Below are 22,239 nucleotides of genomic sequence, written 5' to 3' on the forward strand. Positions count from 1 at the left end.
TATTATTTTCATCTTTCTTATTTATAAATATTTCATTGTTTATTATTATTATTATTATTATTATTATTATTGTTATTATTATCATTATTTATATTATTTTCATATTTATTATTTATGAATATTTTATCAAATATTAATTTACTATATTATTAACTCTGTAAAGAACTTTGAATTGCATTTGATTTGAATGAAAGGTGTGATATACATAAAGCTTGCTTGATTGATTTCAAATTTAAGACATTTCAAAAGACTTTTTCTGACTGTAAATTTCAAAAGCCTAATTTAAGACTTTTTAAGGATCAACAGGAACACTGTTACATTCTGATGAATCAGGAATAGTAATGAACAAAACCAATAATAAACTTGAAGTATTTTATTAAAAATTAAATCAATACAAGTTTTTGCTGATATAATGTGATATTTGGAGACGATGATTTCAGTCTTTGTGGAAATGTTAGAGATACACTGTACATGTTGTTCTGCTTTGTTTCTAAATCTATAAATGCTTCTCAATAACTTCACACTGGCTCCTCCTCGACTCCGTGTTCCTGCCTATCACCGAACCCTGAGACGGTTTTCACATCTCCTGCTGTAAACCGAATCATCTCAGAAATCGGCTTAAAGGTTTATGAATCGATGCGACCATAAAAACTGTCTAAGACATTTGAAGAAGCTGTGATACCCCGCTCTGTCTCCGCTCTGTGACGGCTGTAAATCGGCTTACAGAGGAGAGGGAGTGGTTATTGATTTAGACACTGTGCCTCCTGGCACAGCATGTGTGCATGAGAAGATGAGAAACAAGAGACAAACAAGGACAAAAGAACTATCAGGGTCCGTACAAATTTCTGCAAAGAGTTTCCAGAACTTTTCAGGCAAATCTCATGATCACCTATTCTCTGAAATGTCTTTGCTGAGTTCCTCGACTTTTCCGTAAACTTTCCAGGTTTATTCTAAAACTTCTCCAGACCTGGAAGCAGTTCTTTTTAAATTTCATGTCTTTTCCGATTTTTTATGAACCTGTGAATCTTCGCTCAGATAAACACATCAATAAAAGATAACTGTGCAGTTTGATTATGGGACTGAGAGGCCACACTTGAAGAATTTCTAATGTTTCCAAGGACATTAGTTGAACACTGTAGTGAAGATAGAACTTTGCATGCAATCTTTTAAATGTGCACGACATTCAAATCTGAGTGTTGCTTTGAATAGCTGCTCAGCATCTATCATCTTTTGATGGAAAATACAAACTTTTTAAGCCATGAGAAGGGACTTGTCTTTAGCAACCTCTGTGAAAAGCACAAACTACCTGGTTCATGATTAAAATGAATCACAATCACAGAGTTTGAGCTGCAAAATTCAGCTTAGCTGCACGTCATCCTTCACTTTCTACTCCCTACACTTCATGTCTCTCTTTGGCTGTTTTTATCTAATAAAGGCAAAAAATGTCCACAAAAGAACTGAAGGAATAAATCCAAATGCATAACAAAGCATGGTCTGCTTTTTACATCCGTGTCAGGAACAGTGGAAAGATTATGTACACCCAGAGAGAGAGCCAACGAGGGCAAACGTTTTCTTCTGAGATGCATTTAAGTCTTTGTTTTAAAATAAGGAACATTTATTTGTTATGTAGATGAATAACAGCTCTTTTCACACATTTGCAGAGGGAAGGGAGTTTCAGAGGGTAGGACATGACGAGCAAAGTGTGCTGTTTTTAGCTTCTTAGATGCTACATATCAACAAAAAAAAATCACTACAGTGGAAAGAACATGCTGGCAAGCAGAAAAAAGCTTCACTTTGTGCACAAAGATTGTATCCGTTGCACCGGTCACATGATATAAACGTCATCATGCCCACACACTTGCTTTTACCTGCTGCATTCTCACATCAGCTCACACTGACCTGTTGTGTAAATTTTACTCAGAGTAAAGCAGGAAAATGAAGTCCCAGGGAGAAATCAGTCAGTGTGTGTTCACACGTGCAGCCAGTCCCAAATATTTGGGGAACACATTCATGTGTTTGGTGCATGTGTGAATAAAAATCAGAAGATGACGCTTCTCTGCAGCTCCGTGTTTGTTTACGTTACAACTTATGATCTAAGCACAGAGATTTGTGCAAACTCAAAGACAACATTCAGGATTTTACTGAACTGGTATTGTTTTTAAAATAAAGTGAAAGTAGAGAAGACTGTTGATGATTTTGGAGTGTATTTCTGCAAACTAGTCCACGCCAGTTCTCTAAATCCCGATGCGCAGTGTACCTTTTACCCCACAGTTTCACATTTACACACATCCTGAGAGTGTACCTGATCTCGAGCCGTGTCTCGGGGATACTGGATCTCGGCCGCTATCAGAGCTGCAGACTGAACGGGGCTCTGAGACAAGCAGCCTTTGCACTGCAGAAATCTGGTGACAGAGCCCTCCTCGGGGTTCCAGATGGCGTTGTATGCTGCATGAACGACAAGCAGAGGAACAGCATGTCACTTTACGAACTTTAAACGAGAGAAACTGTGAATTAAAACAATCATGTGGGAGCTTATCTAAGAGTTTCTGTGCCCTGATTCTTTGATAATGATTCTATCATATTCCTCACTCACTACAAAATGTTTAAATGTGTGCTCGTAATCAGCTGAAACTCCTCACTGGAGCTTTAAATGTGATCATGGGTCCAGTTCTTTAACCCACCTGTCTGACTGTCATCACAGAAAGGTTGCAGAGCGGTTCGGAGGGTCTTCAGTGAATCTGGACTCTGGACCAGCAGCAGTGACTTGTCTACAGCTGATGGAAGTTGTGGTTCACATCGGCAGTTTGATGCTGCAGCTCTGAACGTGTCCTTCCTCAGGATAGAAAGAGGATCACCTTCACAAACTGCACGCCATGATGTATCTAAAGATAAGAGTTAGAATCAATAAAAGCAGAAATAAAACTCCTTCATGTTTTGTAAAAGTTTGACTTTAATTATTTTGGTTTCTAAGAAGTTACCCTTCATCACAGGAAGGAGTTTCATCTCACACAGCGCACAGGAGAGTCCCAAAGAGCACGGCCTCTGGTCTCCAACTCTCTGAAAGACAAACTAAATAATCCATCTCAAGCTTTTCTCCCGTTTAGATTATCAGGGTCATGTCTTAAACTCAAATACAAACATTTATAAATTGCAATAAAGATGTTTGAGGAATCATTTCCTATAAATTTCACTAAGTATGAAGGAAGGTTTATGACACAGTTTCCCTTTCACTCGTTATGCTGACTTCAAACATCCTTTTCCTGGTGTCAGACGTTGATTCAGTTAACATGGGATGTGGTCATGTGACTCATCATCATCAACATCCTCTTGACTTTATGAGCTTTTCTCTCTAGGTGAGCTGCACACACTTTGTTTCATGACTTCCTCACATTGATGTATTCTCTTTGCCTTTCACTTGAAGCATCCCACCTGACCTGATACTGACCTTTCTTTTTGGAGATGTGTTGTAGAATCTCCGGCGTTTCTTCCTGCAACATCTCTGCACTTTTAAAGCTTGATTGAATTAAAAGTCCAGCGTTAGTTTGAGAACATAAAATAGCAACAAAGCAAGATATTAAATGAGTTACATTAGCGGTAAAGGAAATTCTTCTGCAGTTTACACTTGAATGGCACATTTCTATCTGGATCTAGAAACACATTTTGACAATCTAAAGATCTTAGGTCAAAATCTGAGGAAAATCGCTGACAGTAACTTGTTATGAGGAATGCATCCGTTCAAGGCTTCTGTAATATGAAGGTATTGAACTACAGCAACTAAAATAATGAGAGTGTGAAACGTCTTTATGAGGCGGACACCTATTTCATTTTTAGAGGTCAAAGGTTAATAGAGAAGAGGAATAACGGTGTCTCAGAATACATTTTTCATCATATTAGAGAAAGCAACCCGGTTAATTTTGAAGCTTTAGAGAAGAGATAGTCTTGTCTTATTTAAATATTTATGGTGCTTTTAATTTGTCTTTTCCTAAGTTATAATATTTTCTGTTTTAGTAGATAACAGAAAAGGCTTTTATTTTGAAAGGACGCAAAAGGTATTTTTGCTAGGCTGCAACATGAGTAAATAAAATCAGCTAAAAGAAAATTCATTAGTAAAAACTTTTGGATGTATTATTACCCCCATAAGAGGCTTAAGCTTAACGTGTCTATGGCGTCTCTCTGTGGGGACACTACTCGCCCCTTGTACGCTAAATGTACACCATACAGATGAATATTCTTGGGACAGTCGACCAGGTATCGTCTTTATGTGGGAAACACTGACGGTGCATCAACTGCTGATCTTCAGCTAATGCAGCCATGTCTGTACGGCTCTGTTCAGCTACACATGTAGGAAGAGAAGTCAAAAGCAGGTAGCGCCCCCTGCTGCTTAAAAAATTGAACCAATATTCGTTTTTCGTCTCACTGATTTAAATCTTCCCTTACGACCGACCCTCAACAGTAACCAATGTTTTGCTTTGATGTGTGATGTGAACTGTGATGACGTGTGGCAGACAGTGCTGTGAGGATCACAGATTATGGTGACAGAGCACCCTGTGCTGGTCGTCCTTCATAATGACACCATTTCTAACAACTCAAGCATCATTTTCTGCCTGTCAAGCTTCACTACACTCAAGCTCTAAGAGTATCAAACCTTTACCGTTCTTCTTGGCGTGCTGACTCTCAGAACCCTCCACAGCTGGACTCGTAGGACCACATCCTGCTCCTCCGGCTTCCTGCAGACCCCCTTTGACTTCTTGTTTAGGAGTCACAATGTCATACTCAATCCTTGCAGAACAAACAGGCGTGGCGAGCAGCTTTTTAGGAGCTTTGCGGTCCCTCACATCGACACAAGTCTTTCCTGACTCAGACGCTGGTTTTAAAATCTGTCCTGTCTGTCTGCAGGTCATCCAGCTGTCTCCCTGATCCTCTGGCCGATACGTGTCTAATCTGACGGGTCTGTCTCTGGATGGTCTGCACCTCAAACCTGACGGTACAACCTTTCTCTGATGGTCTGTTCTGGCCTGGTCTTTCCTCCTCTGGCTGCTCCTGGTCTCGATCTGCGACAGACTGACTCTCCCTACAGCTTTCCCCTTATAGCCTCCACCTGCCGATTAACATCCAGTCACATCGTTAGCAGATTAATATTAATCATGGTTTCATAGTTAAAATAAACAGGAGTCTTTAGGTACTAATTACAAAAATATAGTATAGTAGTAGTTCTGTGACTTTTCAAGACTTTTTAACACCTAAAAAAGGTCAAATAATAATTTTTTTGCACAGCAGAACAAACAATTAACACAGGTGTGGTATATTTAACAAGCTAAATTTAAAAGCTATTTTGGAAGTTGCCTCATAAGCGTTGTTTGCCTCGACCAACTATGGCTGTCCAAAATTTTTAAAACTCTGATGTTTTTCAATACTACATGCTTTAATATCCATTATTTTTGCATGTGATATCATCAGAAAGCACAGAGGCTTATGAAAAATAAAAAATGAAAATGATATGCATGTTTTATTTGAAGCTGAAGGAGAGAGAGAGAGCAAGTGAGCAGCTAGCAGAAAGGGGAAAAAAGCATTGAAAGGGAAAAATAAGAAATGATTTTCTTTATTTTTTTATTTTCACAGCAGCTTCACTCTAAATAACATCTTAACACATCCACAGCTCACAAACGTGCAGAGAGGGGTTGGATTCACTAACGCTCCCCATGTACAGGTTGGTTACCGTTGAGGTCTGAGGGTCTAATAAAGACTTCTGAAGTTCTGGAGAGAGTCTAATAATATGAGCTGCTCTCTTTGTGATGTCTCTAAATTCTTTTTTTTTTTTTTTTTTTTTCTAAGTTATATTTTTGGCCTTTTTGCCTTTATTTGATAGGACAGCTGAAGAGAGACAGGAAATGTGGGGAGTAGAAAGCGGGGGAAGACATGCAGGAAATGGTCAACCGGCCGGGAATCGAACCGGCGACCCCTGCGACGAGGACTGTAGCCTCTGTAAGTTGGGCGCTTAAACCGCTAGACCACCAGCGCCCCTTGTCTCTAAATTCTGACCTGCAGACTGATGACATTAAGCGTTTGACTGTAAAGACTTTGTGAACCTAGAATGATCCTGCAAGGCTAGCTTTGATATCACAACATGTGTGTTTTCAGGGTTGTAAGAAGCACGAAACTTCCTGGAAAATTCAAAATGTTTCAAATTGTGAACACCGGCAGTTTTCAGCCAAGATAGACGAGAAGTTCTGCAAGAAAGTTTCAAACTGTGCAAGTCCTTATTTAACTCGGACTGCTGATGAGCATGAATTTATTGGTGTCATACTTAAAGCATAAATGTTGTCACCAACCATTTCTTAAATTTAATATTACTCTTTCAAATCAAAACATGTCACAAAAATTGTTAATTTAAGTTGAGTTCTGTCTTGGTTTCAAACATTACTGGTGTTAACGTAAAATAGATGATTTAGTGTTAAGCTTTGTAGTTTTGTAGCGTTGTTACTAGCTTGGTCAGTTTTCTCCAATGTTTAGAGGTCGGATCAGAAGAAAAGAAGAGAAGGAAAGGAAGAAGTGTGAAAGATTTTAAAGTGAAGGACTGAAAATGTAAAAAATACATAGTGTGGCTTTAACTTCTGAGCATATGTCACAGTTGGTGTTTTGAAAGAGCGACGTCCGATGTGTCCTCTTCAACATGCTCCGAGGAATTCTTTTACAAAATTTGGATGCAGATATTTTCTCTTTACAGAATCAACAGTGAGCATGTTGTTTTGTTTACCCGTCACATCGGCTTCAGGAAATGATGCTTTCATCGCTAGCAGCATGAAATACACATGAAATGACATAGTGAATATTACATTTGTCAGACACACGTTTGTTATTGATTTGTTCACAACATTGACTTATCTTTTGACCCTTAATGGATTCAAAGTCTGAAAAAATGTTGTGTTTAAATTCCTCATGCAGCGTAAATCTGTGAGATTAAAGTTTAAAATGATGAAGAACGTACTTTGTTTGTAAGATATGTATTCTAAAATGTTGGTCAGCTGCATTGTGTATTTAAAGAAATGTTGTGTCAGTGTGCTTTTAATGATTTGGAGTTCAGCAGAAAGGATAAATTAGTCTAACGGGGGACAGCAGTCGTTCACAGCCATTACTGACTCTTCCAGTAATGCGGGCTTCCTATTAAGAGCTTTTAACACACATTCGCTGGCCTCTCGGCGCACTGTGTTTTGATGACGTTAACGAGTGGTCGTGCACGATTAAGGGTCTCGGGGAGGCAGCTGATGAGCAAAGAAAGGCTTTAATGGAACACTTGTCTACTCTGCTCGTCTGTGCAAATCACACATTGGTGAAGTTTGAGCTGTAATGAGACAAATCACATCAGCGTAATCATGTTTAATCTCATTTTTCTGTCTCCCCTCAGCCCGGCCTGTTTGATGATTGTGCATTTAGCATCAGCTTGATTAAATGACCTCAGCTCCTCAGACTCCAACAATCAAATGTAGTCATTAAACTGCTGATTACACACACACTGCTGGGCTGCACATGCACGGCGCAAAAGTAATCCCTGCTGCCGTCGACCATGAGTAAAATTAAAGAGAGGTTTGAACCGAAATGCGTTAAATCAACAAATTATGATGCATTTTATCAAATTCATGAAACAACAGCATCGACTACTGTTGCTTTAAAAGGTGTTTGATGCTTATACCTATGTACTTTCATTTCTACAGCTTCGAAAAATCATTAATGCAGCAAAAATAAGAGAAACAAACATAAAAATGCATTAAATCTAGGTTGGATATATACTTTTGGCCTAACACTAATACCTTCCATGTTTGCAGCTCATAATTACATAACTGGAATTGAAATGGAAAGGTTGAGTCAGGCATGTCTAAAGTGTCCTCGCTCATAAACACATCATTAAAACAGGACTACCTGATTATCTGCAGAAAAACACAAATAATTTTAAGGCTTTGTATTTTAATGACTTGTTAAAAACGCACGTTTAATCAGCGCTGCAGTTTTGATCCTGCTGTTAGTTCTGTTGAACGGAGAGTGGCCTTAATAAGACGAGCTGTCACGGTGAATGAGCAGCTGATCTGAGACGGAGAAGTGTGTGTGTGGGCTCAGCGTCTAAAGCAGCAGTGGCACACTTTGATGCCAAAGTAACCGAGGCTAAATCTAAGGTTATGGATTTTAAAATTAAAACATGACTTTTACTACATTTTCTCCTGATTTTCAAACTACTCCTGCATTTTCAGCAGCTCCTAAGTCGTGTTTAAGTTCGGAGTTGCATTTTAGTGTTTACGAGAAGAAACAGACTTTTTGTGAACTACAGTGCTGCTCAAAAGTTTGTGAACCCACAACGATGGTTAGATTTTTTGTAAAAAAATACTAAAATAACCTTATTAAATGTTAAGTTATACCCCAATCCACAATACTGACATTCCAAATAATGGACTCAAACAAAAGAAATAGTTAAATTGTCATTCTTTATTTAACACAAGTGGTTGATTTAAGAAAAACTCAGATATCATGGGTGCAAAAGTATGTGAACCCCTTCAGTTAATAGGATATTGCACCTCCTTTCGCAGAGATAACCTCAACCAAACGATTTCTGTAGTGACTTATCAGTCTCTCACATCTACTTTGGGGGATTTTTGCCCACTCTTCCTTGCAGAACGCAGCCAGTTGAGAGAGGTTGGATGGGCGTCTGGCATGAACTGCCCGCTTCAGGTCCCGCCACAGCATTTCAATGGGATTTAGGTCAGGACTTTGACTGGGCCAATCCAGAACACGAATCTTCTTCTTTTTCAGCCATTCCTTGGTTGTCTTGCTGGAATGCTTTGGATCATTATCATGTTGCATGATCCATCTTCTGCCAAGCTTTAACTTCAAAACTGATGGCTTCAGGTTCTGTTCCAGGATGTTACAATATTCCTCAGAATTCATGATTCCCTGGACTATGTGGAGTTGTCCAGGTCCTGAGGATGAAAAGCAAGCCCAGATCTTAACATTCCCACCACCATGTTTCACTGTTGGGAGAAGGTTCTTTTGGTGGTATGCAGTGTTGACTTTTCGCCAAACATGGCGGTTTTGGTTGTGACCAAACAGTTCAATTTTGGACTCATCTGTCCATAGAATGGACTTCCAAAAAGCTTCAGGTTTCTCCAGGTGCTCTCTGGCAAAGTTGAGACGGGCAGCTTTGTTCTTTTTTGTGAGCAGAATCTTCTTCCTAGCAACCCTTCCATGAAAGCCATGTTGATTGAGTTTTCTTCTTATTGTGGAAGCATGCACATGTGTCCCAGATGCAGCAAGAGAGGTCTGCAAATCCCTAGATGTTATGTTTGGGTTGGCTTTTACCTGAATTATCATTTTTCTTGTGGCTCTTGCTGATATTTTAGAAGGTCGTCCACTTCTAGGTAGGGTTGTAGTCTTTTTCAGTGCTCTCCATTTGTAGATGATCTGCCTCACGGTGGAACGATGAAGCTCAAATTTTTTTGAGATGACTTTATAGCTTTCCCCAGACAAATGTGCTGTCACTACCCTCTTCCTGAGGTCCTCTGAGATCTCTCTTCCTCTCGGCATGATTGACCTGTATGGGTTCACCTGGTAAGACTAAAGTGACCTGGTATTTCTTCCCTAAACATCTCTCACTTTATTGGTCAATTACAGTGGTTAATTTAGCCACCAATTTGTCCCACCTGATTCTACTTAACTGCTTGTTTTAAGCAATGCAGCTCAGGGTTCACTAACTTTTGCACCTACATCAGTTGATAAAAAACTCTTTTTAATTTACTCTTGACTACACAATTGTTTTAAAAAAAAAAAACTATATTGAATTGATAAACCTATACCTGCTATATCATATAAAAAATAACGGTTCTGATTAAATAAGGAAATCAGGTTGAAATAATAGAAAATTCCAAAATGTTCAAGAGGTTCACAAACTTTTGAGCAGCACTGTATGTCCATCGGTTTTTCTGATTCCTAAGGTGTCAAACAAAGATGTTTTGTCCCAAGCTTTAGTCTCTGATGTAGAAGCACAAGGTTCTCTTCTTTGTTAGAAAGAAAAAGGACAAAGAATCCTCTTTAGCCGACAGAGAAACACCTGATCTAACAGGTTTAGAGAATAAGACAGTCGACGTACGATGGGGCGATGGACAGTCAAAGAGCTCAGGATCTTCAATTTAAAGGCCAGGGGCCCAAATACAGAGCCTATCCATGTTCATTTATTTGCCTTAACCCAATCTTGGAAACAATCCGCGACATATGCTTCTAGCAGTGATTACAAACTTCTCTGACATCCTAGTATAGCGGTAGGTTGCTGCAAAACAACTTCCAGTAAAGCCTTCTTTTTCCATATGCTGCATCATTTACAGTCAAAATCGGCGACTTGAAATAATCATGTTCAGATTCATCTGTTTGTGTTGAGTCTCAGTTTCAGTGTAAACAGTGCGTTCCTCAGAGGCTTCCCTCTGGCTTCCTTCAGCGGTATGAACCCGAAACAGAAACTGATGTTCTTGTGATGTTCTTGTAATTAACGGGTCTTCAGTTTGCTGAAATAACAACATCATGATGCAGATTAGTCAAAAGTCCAAAGTCAAGCTTTGTCAGGTCTGTCCTCAAGAGGAGAAGAAAACTACGTCTACAATGTTTGTTTGTTGAATGGAGGTCTATGAAAGAGGATTAGAGACACTGATGTTTTTTTAGCTCTGACCTTCATTACGGAATGTTCCATTTGTTCTAGAATTCTGACATCAAAGAGAATTCTGTCTTTTTCTAGAATTCTAGAACACCTGCTGTTGCTCTCCATACAGACTGTTTTTCCTGCTGACACTTGATTGGTGGATACTACTCAGACTACAGAGACCAGAACCCTTCTCAGACTAAAATCCAGACTCTTCTCAAGAGGAGAAGAAAAACACAACATAAAAAGTATGCAGATGTAGAATGTAATGAATATATATATTGTGTTATGTAGTCTGTTTCTTCGTGGATGGGGAATGATAGTGATGGGAACACTTTCCACTGTAGTGTGCACAGAACGTGATTTCAGCACTTTATTTGTTGATCAGATTAATTGCACTTTATTTGCATGATGAACATTCTTTATTATTCTGTTTCCTGTATGATTAGTTACCTGTCGGGTCGGAGGGAGCTTTCTGCCTGGACCGGGACAATCTGTGGAGCCTGTTCTCTGTCTGCCTGCTCTGACTCTCTCCCTCCTCACCTCGAGTCTCCCTCATCAGTTCTTCTTCTTCTTGTCCCAGCGGCAGCTCTGTGCTCTCCTTACTGACTGAACTATCACTCTGATCATTAAAAACCACGACCTGCCCTCCATCTTGCTCAGAGCCGTCTGACAGCAGGACAGGGCTCTCCAACTTCTGTGGTGTCTTTGTTTTTGTCTCCTTCTGCGGGTTGCCTACGTTCTCCTCTTCCTCGAAAAGCTCTGGAGTAAAAAAGAGAGTCTGGTCCTCTTCGTCTTCATCTTCTGCAGCCGGCGGCTCATCTTCACACCTTGGAGGAGACTCCATGGAGTGATTGTTTGTCTCCTTTCTCATTTCACCTGCGCAGACTGGTGCCTCTTGTTTCAGAGCAGCAGCCTCAGAGATCTGCTGGTTCTGCTGGTTCTCCTTGTTCTCACAAGGACTTGATGTTTCCGAGTGTTGGTCGGAGTTATGGGGTGTTTTTTCTTTGAAGATTGGCCTCCTGAATGGTGCGCTGATAGGACTGGAGGTGAAAATGCTGAAGAAAGGCTGGGCCTTGCTTTTTTGATGTGGTCGGGGCGCTGCTGCGGGGCTGTTTATCGTCTGCAAACGCTCTGCAAGGAGAAAACAAAACAGTTCATAGAGCATCATAAGAGAAAAGAGAAAACACATTAAAGCCTCTGGAAATGGTTTGAAAGGTCAAAATGCATGAAGGGTTTGAAAGTTAGGAGTGGTATTGGGCGTCACTTGGGCACTGTTGTCACTTTGATTGCCATGTTTCAATAATCTGTCGTCTGCTGTTGATTGTGTGCATGAAAGAAGGTCGACTAACTCCTAAACCTGCAGGTAAAAACAGTCATTGAGATTAACCTTGTGTAACTAAGTCTAAGTCTTTAGATGCTTGTTCTCATTTATGCAGGTCCCTAAGTTTCACAGTCAGAAGCTTTTAAAGTCCAAAAGCAGCTTGTCATGAGGTGAGACTGTTCTGCAGAGAAACATGGCTGCAGAGGCTGTTTTCTAAATAAAGATATAAACGTGGGCTTACGCTCAATATCACCCAAACAAAGGTCAAGTGGATTTAATTAAAAGCAACAGTCCAACATCTGCTCATCAGCTCGCTCCAGCGCCACTCAGGCACGCAAAAGACTTTACAGTAATGAGGCAAGCCACTCAACTGATCCCAGGGCCCCCACCCCCACCACTACGAGGGGTGGGGCCGCGGAGGGGTGTGCTACTTCTTCTGCCCCGTCCCACCCCTCTCCACCACACCAAATTCAACTGCTCAACCCTGCCGTGACCCCAAAGACAATGGGTGCCTCGCCACAGCGATGTGCAAACACGTCACCTCAACATTAATTTCTGGCGGTGATGTCATGCTCGTACATTCTCGGGCAACACAAAAAGGCATACACCTTTTAGATCGCCGACTTCAGAAAACACAGCTGCTTGAATGGGCGTGATTGATGCGGGCAGAAAGAAGACGATGGATTACAAACGGTGGAAGAAGGACCGCTGTATTCGCTTCAATCTTAACTAACACAATTAGAGAAGCTGTATTCACTCTAAAACAATAATGACATCGTTATTTCTGTAAAATTCAATGCACTTTTCGTACCTTTTATGAATCTATACAGTCCTTTACACTGGTGCGACCAATATACCAGCTTAAAAATGCAGAAAAAGGAGTTATATTTGCTGTATGTCACCCAGAAGGTGGCGCTATGCTAGCTAAAGTTTCACTGATATGCACCGCAACGAAAACAGAGGTGTGTTATTAAATAAATGCAACTTGTAGAACGCTACTTTGACTTACAAATTTTAGCAGTGACCAGCACGGGGCGGTGGTGAGGCTATAGGAGAATTAGCTATGCACAGGGCGTCCACATAATCAAAGTTACTGAACACTGAGCTGAAGTACCGTACAGGAAGCTAGTAGGGTTTCAAACTGCACATGGTGAAAACAGATGGAACTATGACGAGCTACGCAGCTGCACAGAAACTGCACATTGCTGGTTAAAATGAAATCAGCAATGTGCAGTTTCTGTGCAGCTTGTTTGCATTATTTTAGAGTTATTTTTATCTTTTTATAATTTTGTTTAAAGCTTCAGTGAGTAACTTTCCGTTTGTGACGATTTTGGCGCCCCCTGTGGACAAAGCGGTACATCTTATCCCTTTACTGATCTTCTTTTTAACACCTCCAATCTTTGATGCTAAAACTTTTAAGAAAAAGTGTCTTGAGCACACTGATCTAACGCCTCCTCCATGATATTAAAATTGACAATAAAGAAAATATAAACCTCATTTTGATGGTCTTTAGTTACTACTTACACACAAACTCTAAAAGAGAGATACAGGATTCAGTCTGATAACATTGGTGTTGAAATTTGAATCATCCAAGTATTTGTTTGTGCTTCTATGTTCATTAGAAACAGTAGTTTTACACTGGGTGTTGTGTTTATACAGGAACAGTTAAGACAGGATGATCAAGCTGTTATTTTTACCAAGAAATGCTGGAGGAAATAAGACGAAGAGACAAACTAGGACGCTACTTATCATTGACTGTAAGCCAAAACTTCTAAATCAACTCAACAGATACTTTATCTTTTGGTTTCATCTTATGTAAGATCCACTTTCCTCATAAGTTCTACATCAGTCGATGAAATCAAAACGACACTATGCCATATTTTTGATGAATTAAAGGTGACATATCATGCAAAATTGACTTTTTAATGGTTCTTTACCTGAAATATGTGTCCCTGGCATGTCTACAAACCCCCCGAGAATGAAAAAAATCCATTCTGCCCCTGTTCTGATTTCTCCACCTTTCTGTAAATGTGTGTGAAACGAGCCGTTTCAGACTTCCGTGTTTTTGTTACGTAACAACAATATCCGGTCTGTCACGGAGTCAGAGCTCGGAGCTTGTTCAGCCCGTAGACTGTATAAAATAATACTGAATCCCCCCTCCATTTTTCATTACCTGCACAAATGTGTGCTAACAAGGAGCTTAGGAGGGAGGCATGCTAGTTGTAGGCTGTCTTAATAAACACAAAGGTCGGTTTTACTCCCCACGTCTGCAGATTTGAAGATCTAGTGGATGATTTTTATTTATCATGGATAAGTGCTAGCGCTAGTTAGCATAGCTACATAGCTACATGTTCATAGCTGTAGCTGTAGCTGTAGCTGTAGCTGTGTACCAAGACACACGTCGACATACTGACAAATAAAACAACAAGAAACACTAAATCTGTGACCAATCCTTCATAAAAGGTCCTGCTGCCTTTCTGGCAGAGGTCGGTTTTACTCCCCACGTCTGCAGATTTGAAGATCTAGTGGATGATTTTTATTTATCATGGATAAGTGCTAGCGCTAGTTAGCATAGCCACATAGCTACATGTTCGTAGCTGTGTACCAAGACACACGTCTACATACTGACAAATAAAACAACAAGAAACACTAAATCTGTGACCAATCCTTCAGAAAGGTCCTGCTACAGGCGCCTCTCCGTCAGGATCAGATTCAGAGGGTTGAAGTAACGCGATCTCTGAGCAGCCGTGTATATTCATCCAACATGTAAACATTAGATCAACGTGCTGGAGAGCCGAGGCCACATCCACTTCCTGAGGGGGCGTGGTCAGAGAGAAAACAGAGTGTTCTGATGAGGAATGAAGAAGAGGACTTTTCAGGCATGCCAAAATCTGATTTCAAAGTGTTTTTTTGAGCATAAACTTTAAAGACATGTTTTGGAGACCTCTTAGACCAATATATATTGATGAAAAAAGCGTGATATGTCCCCTTTAAAAAACACAAGAATTAATTTGTGCAGCAGCTACTTTTCACTCTTGGCAGATATCGTTCTGTTAAATCAAAACCTTGAATCATTTTGGTTGGAGTTTTCTGATTATTAGTGTTATTTTTAGGGACTCCACGGCGCCCCCCCTCTGGCCTTGTTTTTGCAGGATGCAGCAGGGCGATTTATGACACTGATTACCGCTTATTTAATAAGATTTAAACACCCAATAAAAAGACACAAAATTAGAAAGTGTACACACGCTATAAACACTTTGTTATGATTTTTCATTTGACTATATTACATTTAATCATCCCTTGTAAATAAAATAAATGATAACTCAGATTTAAATAACTAAAATATGTGTTTGTTTATGTTTTTTGACATTGTTCTTGCAGAAACATGAGCGTTAAAAATCACACAAAGATAATTTGATAGGATTTTAGAGCACATTAATTCTTCTTTAGCTCACCTTCTCTTTCTTTCTGTTCAGCCTTTAACTGTGTATGAGAGAAAAAACTGACGGATGAGGGGGTCTGTGGTTCAGGTGGTTTCACATATTGGCTTGGTGTCTGAGGTTCTGAGGTCTTGGTTGAACACAGGTCCTCTACAGGTGCAGCCAGGTGACCATTTGGAGACGAGAGGGCGGTGGAGCTGAGGGTCTGACTGTCTGCGGGGGCCGCCGCCTCCTCTCTCTTCTGCTGCAGCTCCGAGAACGCCACCAGAGACTGCATGGCGTTGCCGAAAGTGTCGTGATGCTGGACGAGCTGGCGTACCCATTTAGACAGACCTGAAACACACACACACACACACACACACACACACACACACACACACACACACACACACACACACACACACACACACACAGATCAAACAGAGGCAGACACACACACCACCAACAGTCCTACAGTGGATAACTATTGCCATCTAGTGTTTAAGCAGAGAGCTGTGCCGTGTGAGGAACATGTCTGAGTACCTGTGATGTATCTGTTGGGATTTTGCTTATAACGGTCATCCACTAGAATCAGCGCCCCCCAGTCGTTCTTGTGGCGGATGCATCTTTTAAAATAAAAGTTAAAAGGTTTAAGAATGAAAGACAGAGATCAGATACACACTCTGCACTCTGTAAAGACAGATTTACCTCCCCAGGGCCTGGTTCAGAGCTCTGTAGGCCTGGATCTCGTACCAGCGATTGCCTGGAAGAAGACCTCTGGACTTGCAGTGTTGGTCGTTGTACTTCATCTTCAGCTCCACCTGAAACCACACGTGAGGGAATTAAAAGGTGAGTCAGTGTGTAATAGAACTAAAAAAACAACACAGGATGGTTCACTGTTCAAAAAAATAAAGATGAGCTGCACACGCAAAAAGATGTAAACAAAAGGAGGGCATCTGGACGAACAAACGATTCCTACCTCCCCAAGATTTCTTCAAATTTGGGTTTTCTGATCCCTCAGAGAGGAGCTGATTCATTCCATTAGAAATACTTCAACAATCATATCATACTACTCCTCTGAAAGAGAGAGTCTCCAGCTTGAGTCTGCTTTTGTTTTTGCTTTCCTGACCGCCATCATCAGTATTTCAAACGTTACTTTAAATAAAAGCCTGCCCAAATTAAAGGCCGGGTCCCTTTTAGTGGCCAGATGTGGCTGCAGGTTTCAAATAAAGGCAGGTCTCAATTACAAGCCTGTTTATGTTAATCGTTTATCTGGTTGACTGTGTAATGAAGCGCCCAATTGGCGTTACAGCATCCTATAAGTTGATCAGGAATATGGCGGAAAAATGTATGTTTCAGTGAGTGACAGGAGGGACAGGAGGGACAGGAGGGACAGGGAGGACTCTGCAGCTTGTGTTAAAGACGGAAATAAAGACTGAGACAACGATGAAAACTCCATCTTTTCTGGGTAAAAGTTTTCTTACAAGACATTTAAAGCCTACCTCATATTCCCAAATAAAGGCCCAGGCTACTAATAGAGGCAAAATGGTTATTATTTAGTTTCAGTGTCCAAATTTGGTGGCAAAAGAATGTGTTTGGTGTAGGGATGTACATTTTAAGTATTTTCCGTGATCGATTTTTGGAAATGTTAACGATCAATTATCGATTAATTGATAAAAAAAAAAAACATTATTATTCTTACGTCAAAAACAATGCCAAATAGGTTGTTTTCCCCCTAAAATGTATTTTCTACAGCAACAAAATGCATAAAACTGACGGTATTGAATACGGGTACACGTTTGACACGCAGAATATCAACGATCAGGCTCATTAAAATATTCTCCGCGGACATAATCTTATAAAGTGAAGGCTCATAATACTAACAGTACTTCAGACTCACAGTGTCCAGTTTTCTGTCTCCTCGTTCTTATTGAGAAAAATAAACATGTGTATTCGGTCAGGTGTCAGCCAGGAGCGCAACCGGGTCATAATCAGTCCCGCTGGAGAAAAGCCCAGACGGCTCTGATGTTGCTGGTCTGTAAACGTAGCGTACCAGAATTTCCCACCTGTCTGTTGCCTTTGTATCCAAAGGTGGGAAATATCCTGTTTAAAGCTGTCAACCTTTGTGTCCGTGTTGTTGTTGGCAGCAGTTTTGTATTGATCCTCTTTGAAAAAACGCACGTGGAGACCTGACGCGCAGCCGCAGCCTCCAGCAGAGCGTCTCCGCTGTGCACAACACCTTTAACAGCTGATTCACATCCAAACATGCTTTAAACTTAAAACACCTCCCTGATAGATGAGTGTAATATGAGACCACATGATGTTTGTTCCACATGACGGAAAATTGCTAACAAAAATGTGTGTTTCGAGTAATTTCTTAACAATTAATTAATCGATAATCGATTAATTGTGGTCATCCCTAGTTTGGTGAGTTGAACGCTTGCCAGTTTGCCAGTCAACGAAATGAGATGTGGGTTGGACTCATGGACATGCGGACAGATGAGCATGTTTTTTAAATGTCGGACAACATTCACAAAAACTCAGAAGTTTACAAACTTCATGAAGGAGATGGAATTTTACCACTGAAGGCCAAGAAACTCTGACAGCAGGATGTAAAGGAGAGCAGCGTGATGAAAGTGAAGGTTCAACCAGCTGGACTAAACTCTGAAGTCATGTGATGCTGCTACACCTAGCGCCAGCTCTTCTACCAGCTCTTCTAATGATGTTGAATTGGATGAAAACGACGAGTAACGTGAGCCTATCGCTATTTTCACGCTAATCTCGTCTACTACTTTAGTTCGATGAGTCAAGCAGCTAGTTGTTGCAGGAGCTGAGTTGCTTTCTCAATGCAAACAGAGGTCCAATTGGAAGCGAGCGCACCTCTTCTAGGCAATCTCAGCGCGCTTGTTTTTTTCTGCATCAAAGTGTGATTGCTGTGTTCAAAAGTCACGTGTTTCAAAGGATCCAAGAACAAACAAATCATGAGGAGGGAGTGTTCGTTTGTTGAAGCTCTTTGCCTGCTGCATCGACCAGAACTGTAGCATCAGGTTGGTGGAAGTTTGCAGCATGTGGATAAAACTTTCTTAGGGCAAATGTCAAACCCCCGAAAGTGCTTTACTCCGAACGTTTCATGTGACTTACCTTACAGAGGTTCCTGTCAAACTTTGTTACAGGTGTCTTTAGTTTGACGACGTACTACCACCACAGAATCAGGATAAACATGGAAGCAGTAGCGGTATCTTTTTAGATAAGCATATCAGGAGCAAGCCATGGTGGCCAAGGCATCGTTGGACTTGCTTATCATTTCATAGCATCGCACAAGATGCAGCATTTTTTAACTGGAACTGTCGTTGTAGAGATGAAACTTGTTCCTCTGATAAGTTTGAGAAGAGCAGATAGAAGTTGAGATTTTTAATGAGAGATTAGAGAAGTGATCCAAAGGCAGCATGTCAAACATGTGGCACAACTCGTGTGGCGAAGAAGGCTTCGTTTATATCTTATCTTAATAAAGAACTAGTTTGATTAATCTTGAACATTAAAGGGGAAAATTAAGAGAATGACGGATCCAGGACAAAGCAAACCCCAAACAAATACGACCGAGGACCTGAAGGGATCGGCTCTAACTGCCCCTGCAGACAGACGTGTCCTGAAAGTGGAACAGAGGAGCTAAACAGAAGCGATGACAGAGTGGTGAGGGGAGACGGGGGCAGACAAGGTGGTCTAGGTGACATGAAGCATCCCTGCACAAAAATGCCAGGAAAGCATCCATCCATTTGCATCTGTCTCTGCTGATTTTAGCGCTAACCTTTCAGAATTGACAAGTGAAAAGTTCAGCTGGCGTCTGACGGGATGCCATGCAAGGCAGCCTGCTGAACAGGGCTTTAACTGCTTTTGACAGGTACCGTGTGTTCGCCCTGAGCCACCAAACACGGGGGCCGTGGCAGGTACAGCCTGCTCCCTCACGCGCATCACGCAATGCCACTGTGGTCTGTCTGGGCATAAACAAACAAGCAGAGTCACAGGAAATCCTAAATGTCGCCCCAAACTTGGGCTATGACTAATAACACCTTACCTAAGAAGCATGCAAACAACCGAGGAACACCTGGAAATATTGACACACACACAAGAAGACCTTTAGAGCTCCAATCATGAGAGATTTAAAAGGTTTTATACGTGCAAATAGAATAATACTGCAGGGAGGCCGCCCTGTCACAAGGAGTATTGTTAACGCTGCTGGCTTCATGGTGCGATGTTTGCCAACGTATGAGACACCAGAGCAGTTAAAGAATCCACTTCTAAACCCACAGCTCGAGCAGAAAGGCCAGTAGCCCCGAGCCGGCGGTGTCATCCAAATCCAATCACAGTCCACTTCAGCGTTCGAGCCATCACGTCCCCGCTCTGTACCATGTCATCCTTCGATCTAACATGACAGGTTGCATATGTGAAAAAGCCAATTCTGGCTGCTAGCAAGTCTCGCAAATGTGCAAGAAACCACAAGCTAGAAGGGATTAGTTAAAATGTCAAGAGATCACTCGCTTGCTTTGGCCTTGTCCTCTACAGCTACCTGTTCATCCCTAAAAACATATATTTGACCAGTAGGCATGATTCGCAGCTGAGCGCATCTGTTTGAGCTACATTTTACGCAGGGTGTGTGTGTGTGTGTGTGTGACGGTGTGTGTGTGTGTGTGCGTCAGTGTCAGTGTGCACGCCCCTGGCAGTCCGGGACATCTTGTGCCTGTCACTGAGATTGCTGAGCGCCTCATCTGCCACATAAGGCCGAGCTGACAGCTGAGTGGTTTGTCTTGAAAACAGTGTCCATGTGTGCATGTGTGTTTGCTGCACACACACACACACACACACACACACACACACACACAGACACAGACACACACACACTCACACACACACTCACAAGGGCATCAGAGTATCACACTGCTTTCCAACGTGCACAAGATTCCACTCACACCAAACTACCAACTGAATTCAACTCATTCCACCTTTGCACTAAAACGAAAACGTAATGACTGGAGAATGAAGTTGTTGGATGTCAGGTGAAGGTTGCAGGTGAGAATTAGTTCTGGGTTTCAGTCTTTTGGGTTTTTGTTGACGACTGACAACTTTCAATGATTTAAACGTCTCAGACAATCCTCTAAAGATAGAGTTAAATCAAGATAGAGTTTGTGCTCCTATCATCTTGGTCGTTTCGTATAAGGTGTTCAAAAAGTTCACTCCGAGCTGCCACATGTGTCCGTTTCTCAACTTTATGATCTGATAAAAGTCAAACATTTAATATATCTGAAACTGTTAAGTCCTGGTTGGTGCAAACTTTAAAGTTGGATGACATGAATATTGTTTACTCCCTCAGGTGCTGAGAAAATTAGTACTGAAGCTGTAAAAGGATGTGAAATGATCGACTTCTTGATCTCATTATCTGGAGATAATGCTGGTTTTCTCATAACATGTGCATCACCACAACGTCTATTCATCATAATCATATCATCTCAAGGTAATTAGATAAATTGATCCTTTGAGATGTGAAAGCTAGCTGTGTTATCTGAAAAGCTGCTTTCATTTATGTTTTTTCTGGCCGACACATTCCAACGCAGTAGAAACAAGAATGACAGATCTCATACCGCCACCTACTCTGTTAACTTACCTGTTGTTTCTGCGTTCCTGCAACAACTGAATTTCCCCTTTTGGGATCAATTAAGAACCTATTTTATCTTATATAAAGAGAAGAAGAACAAGCACAGCTGCAACAAGCTGTCGAGAGTAAAAATGGCGTCACTTGTGTGGATGTTGAGTTCAGAAGTGAACATGACTTGCAAAATGTGCTGCAAGTATTCAAGAGGAGGGGAAAAGTTCTCAAGTTTATCCCAACAAGTCACCTGAAAAGTCGTCATTGCAACAAAGATGTATTGAAGAAATACCAACAGTAGCAGTTATGGCTAGCATTAGCCGATTGTAGACATTTGAGAGCTGCAGAAAGTTTAACAGAGGAAATCCAAAGCTAAACAGCACCTGATGATCACCTTTCTCCAGGTAGCAGACCGAGGACTTCAGCAACTAATATTTGGAACAGTATCCTGAGTCTACTCTGCAGACGTCTCCCTACCTGCTCTGTGTGCATATCCATTGTCTGATCCACAACAACGTCAAGGACACAAGTCTGACCACAGACAGATGGACTTACCCTCAGGTGTGCAGAAAGTACACCTTTTATGTCTGCCTTCAGGAGTGGGTTCTTATCCGTATCGGCTCAAAAACATCCATATCATGCATCCCTAGTTTAGTGAGTTCAGGGTAATGTTGCATGCTCCACTGGGCAACTAACTTAAGACGATAAGCAGACGCTTTCTAGCTGTTTAACGCTTATACTTACTTCCAACTTGACCTCCATCGAAGACCCTGAATTGGTTTGCACCCTGACCTCTGCAGTGGCTGCATGTCATGTCCTCCTCTCTCTATTGCATTGAAATTCATGAAGGCCAGGTTTGCTGGATTCACAATCAAGCCTCTAGTTTGATCTTTGTTTTATCTTGTGGATGAAAAACAGTCGAGTCATATCCTGTAGAGTAATAAGTCCTGTTTTGGGTTTGGGTGTTACATCTTTTCATCGTGTTTGCAAACATCTTTAAATGGTACCCAGCGTCGTAATGAACGGTGTGAAAATGTCTCCGCGCTGTTGTGGGTAAATATCGGGTTGAACGTGAATCAACACAGAAGAATGTGGACTCAGACATCTCTCTAAGTCTGGCCTGTGGTGCTGACAAGGAGAGAACAAGTAGGGATCATGTATTTTACAGCGCTGATGATAAAGCCATGTG

The 22,239-nt window shown here is 41.2% G+C and overlaps 1 protein-coding gene across 4 annotated transcripts in view; it reads right to left on the reverse strand.

Moving 5' to 3' along the window:
- brip1 (BRCA1 interacting protein C-terminal helicase 1) overlaps nt 1–22,239 on the reverse strand; it is an 87,664-nt gene that overhangs the window by 34,615 nt on the left and 30,810 nt on the right. For 3 of the 4 annotated variants that reach the window (XR_004633784.1, XM_034700759.1, XM_034700760.1), the window contains exons 17-25: nt 16,121–16,233; nt 15,956–16,038; nt 15,449–15,766; nt 11,123–11,803; nt 4,652–5,098; nt 3,446–3,513; nt 2,979–3,069; nt 2,682–2,882; nt 2,303–2,445 (exon numbers count right to left, since the gene is read on the reverse strand). Coding sequence is in view for 3 of the 4 variants with exons in the window: in XM_034700759.1 (XP_034556650.1) it covers nt 2,303–2,445; nt 2,682–2,882; nt 2,979–3,069; nt 3,446–3,513; nt 4,652–5,098; nt 11,123–11,803; nt 15,449–15,766; nt 15,956–16,038; nt 16,121–16,233 (2,145 nt within the window). In the remaining variant the exon portion in view is untranslated. The remainder of the gene's footprint in view (nt 1–2,302; nt 2,446–2,681; nt 2,883–2,978; nt 3,070–3,445; nt 3,514–4,651; nt 5,099–11,122; nt 11,804–15,448; nt 15,767–15,955; nt 16,039–16,120; nt 16,234–22,239) is intronic. The other variant, XM_034700761.1, reaches the window with a different exon arrangement.

The sequence above is a fragment of the Notolabrus celidotus genome, chromosome 14, assembly GCF_009762535.1.
Source record: "Notolabrus celidotus isolate fNotCel1 chromosome 14, fNotCel1.pri, whole genome shotgun sequence".
NCBI lineage: Eukaryota > Metazoa > Chordata > Actinopteri > Labriformes > Labridae > Notolabrus > Notolabrus celidotus.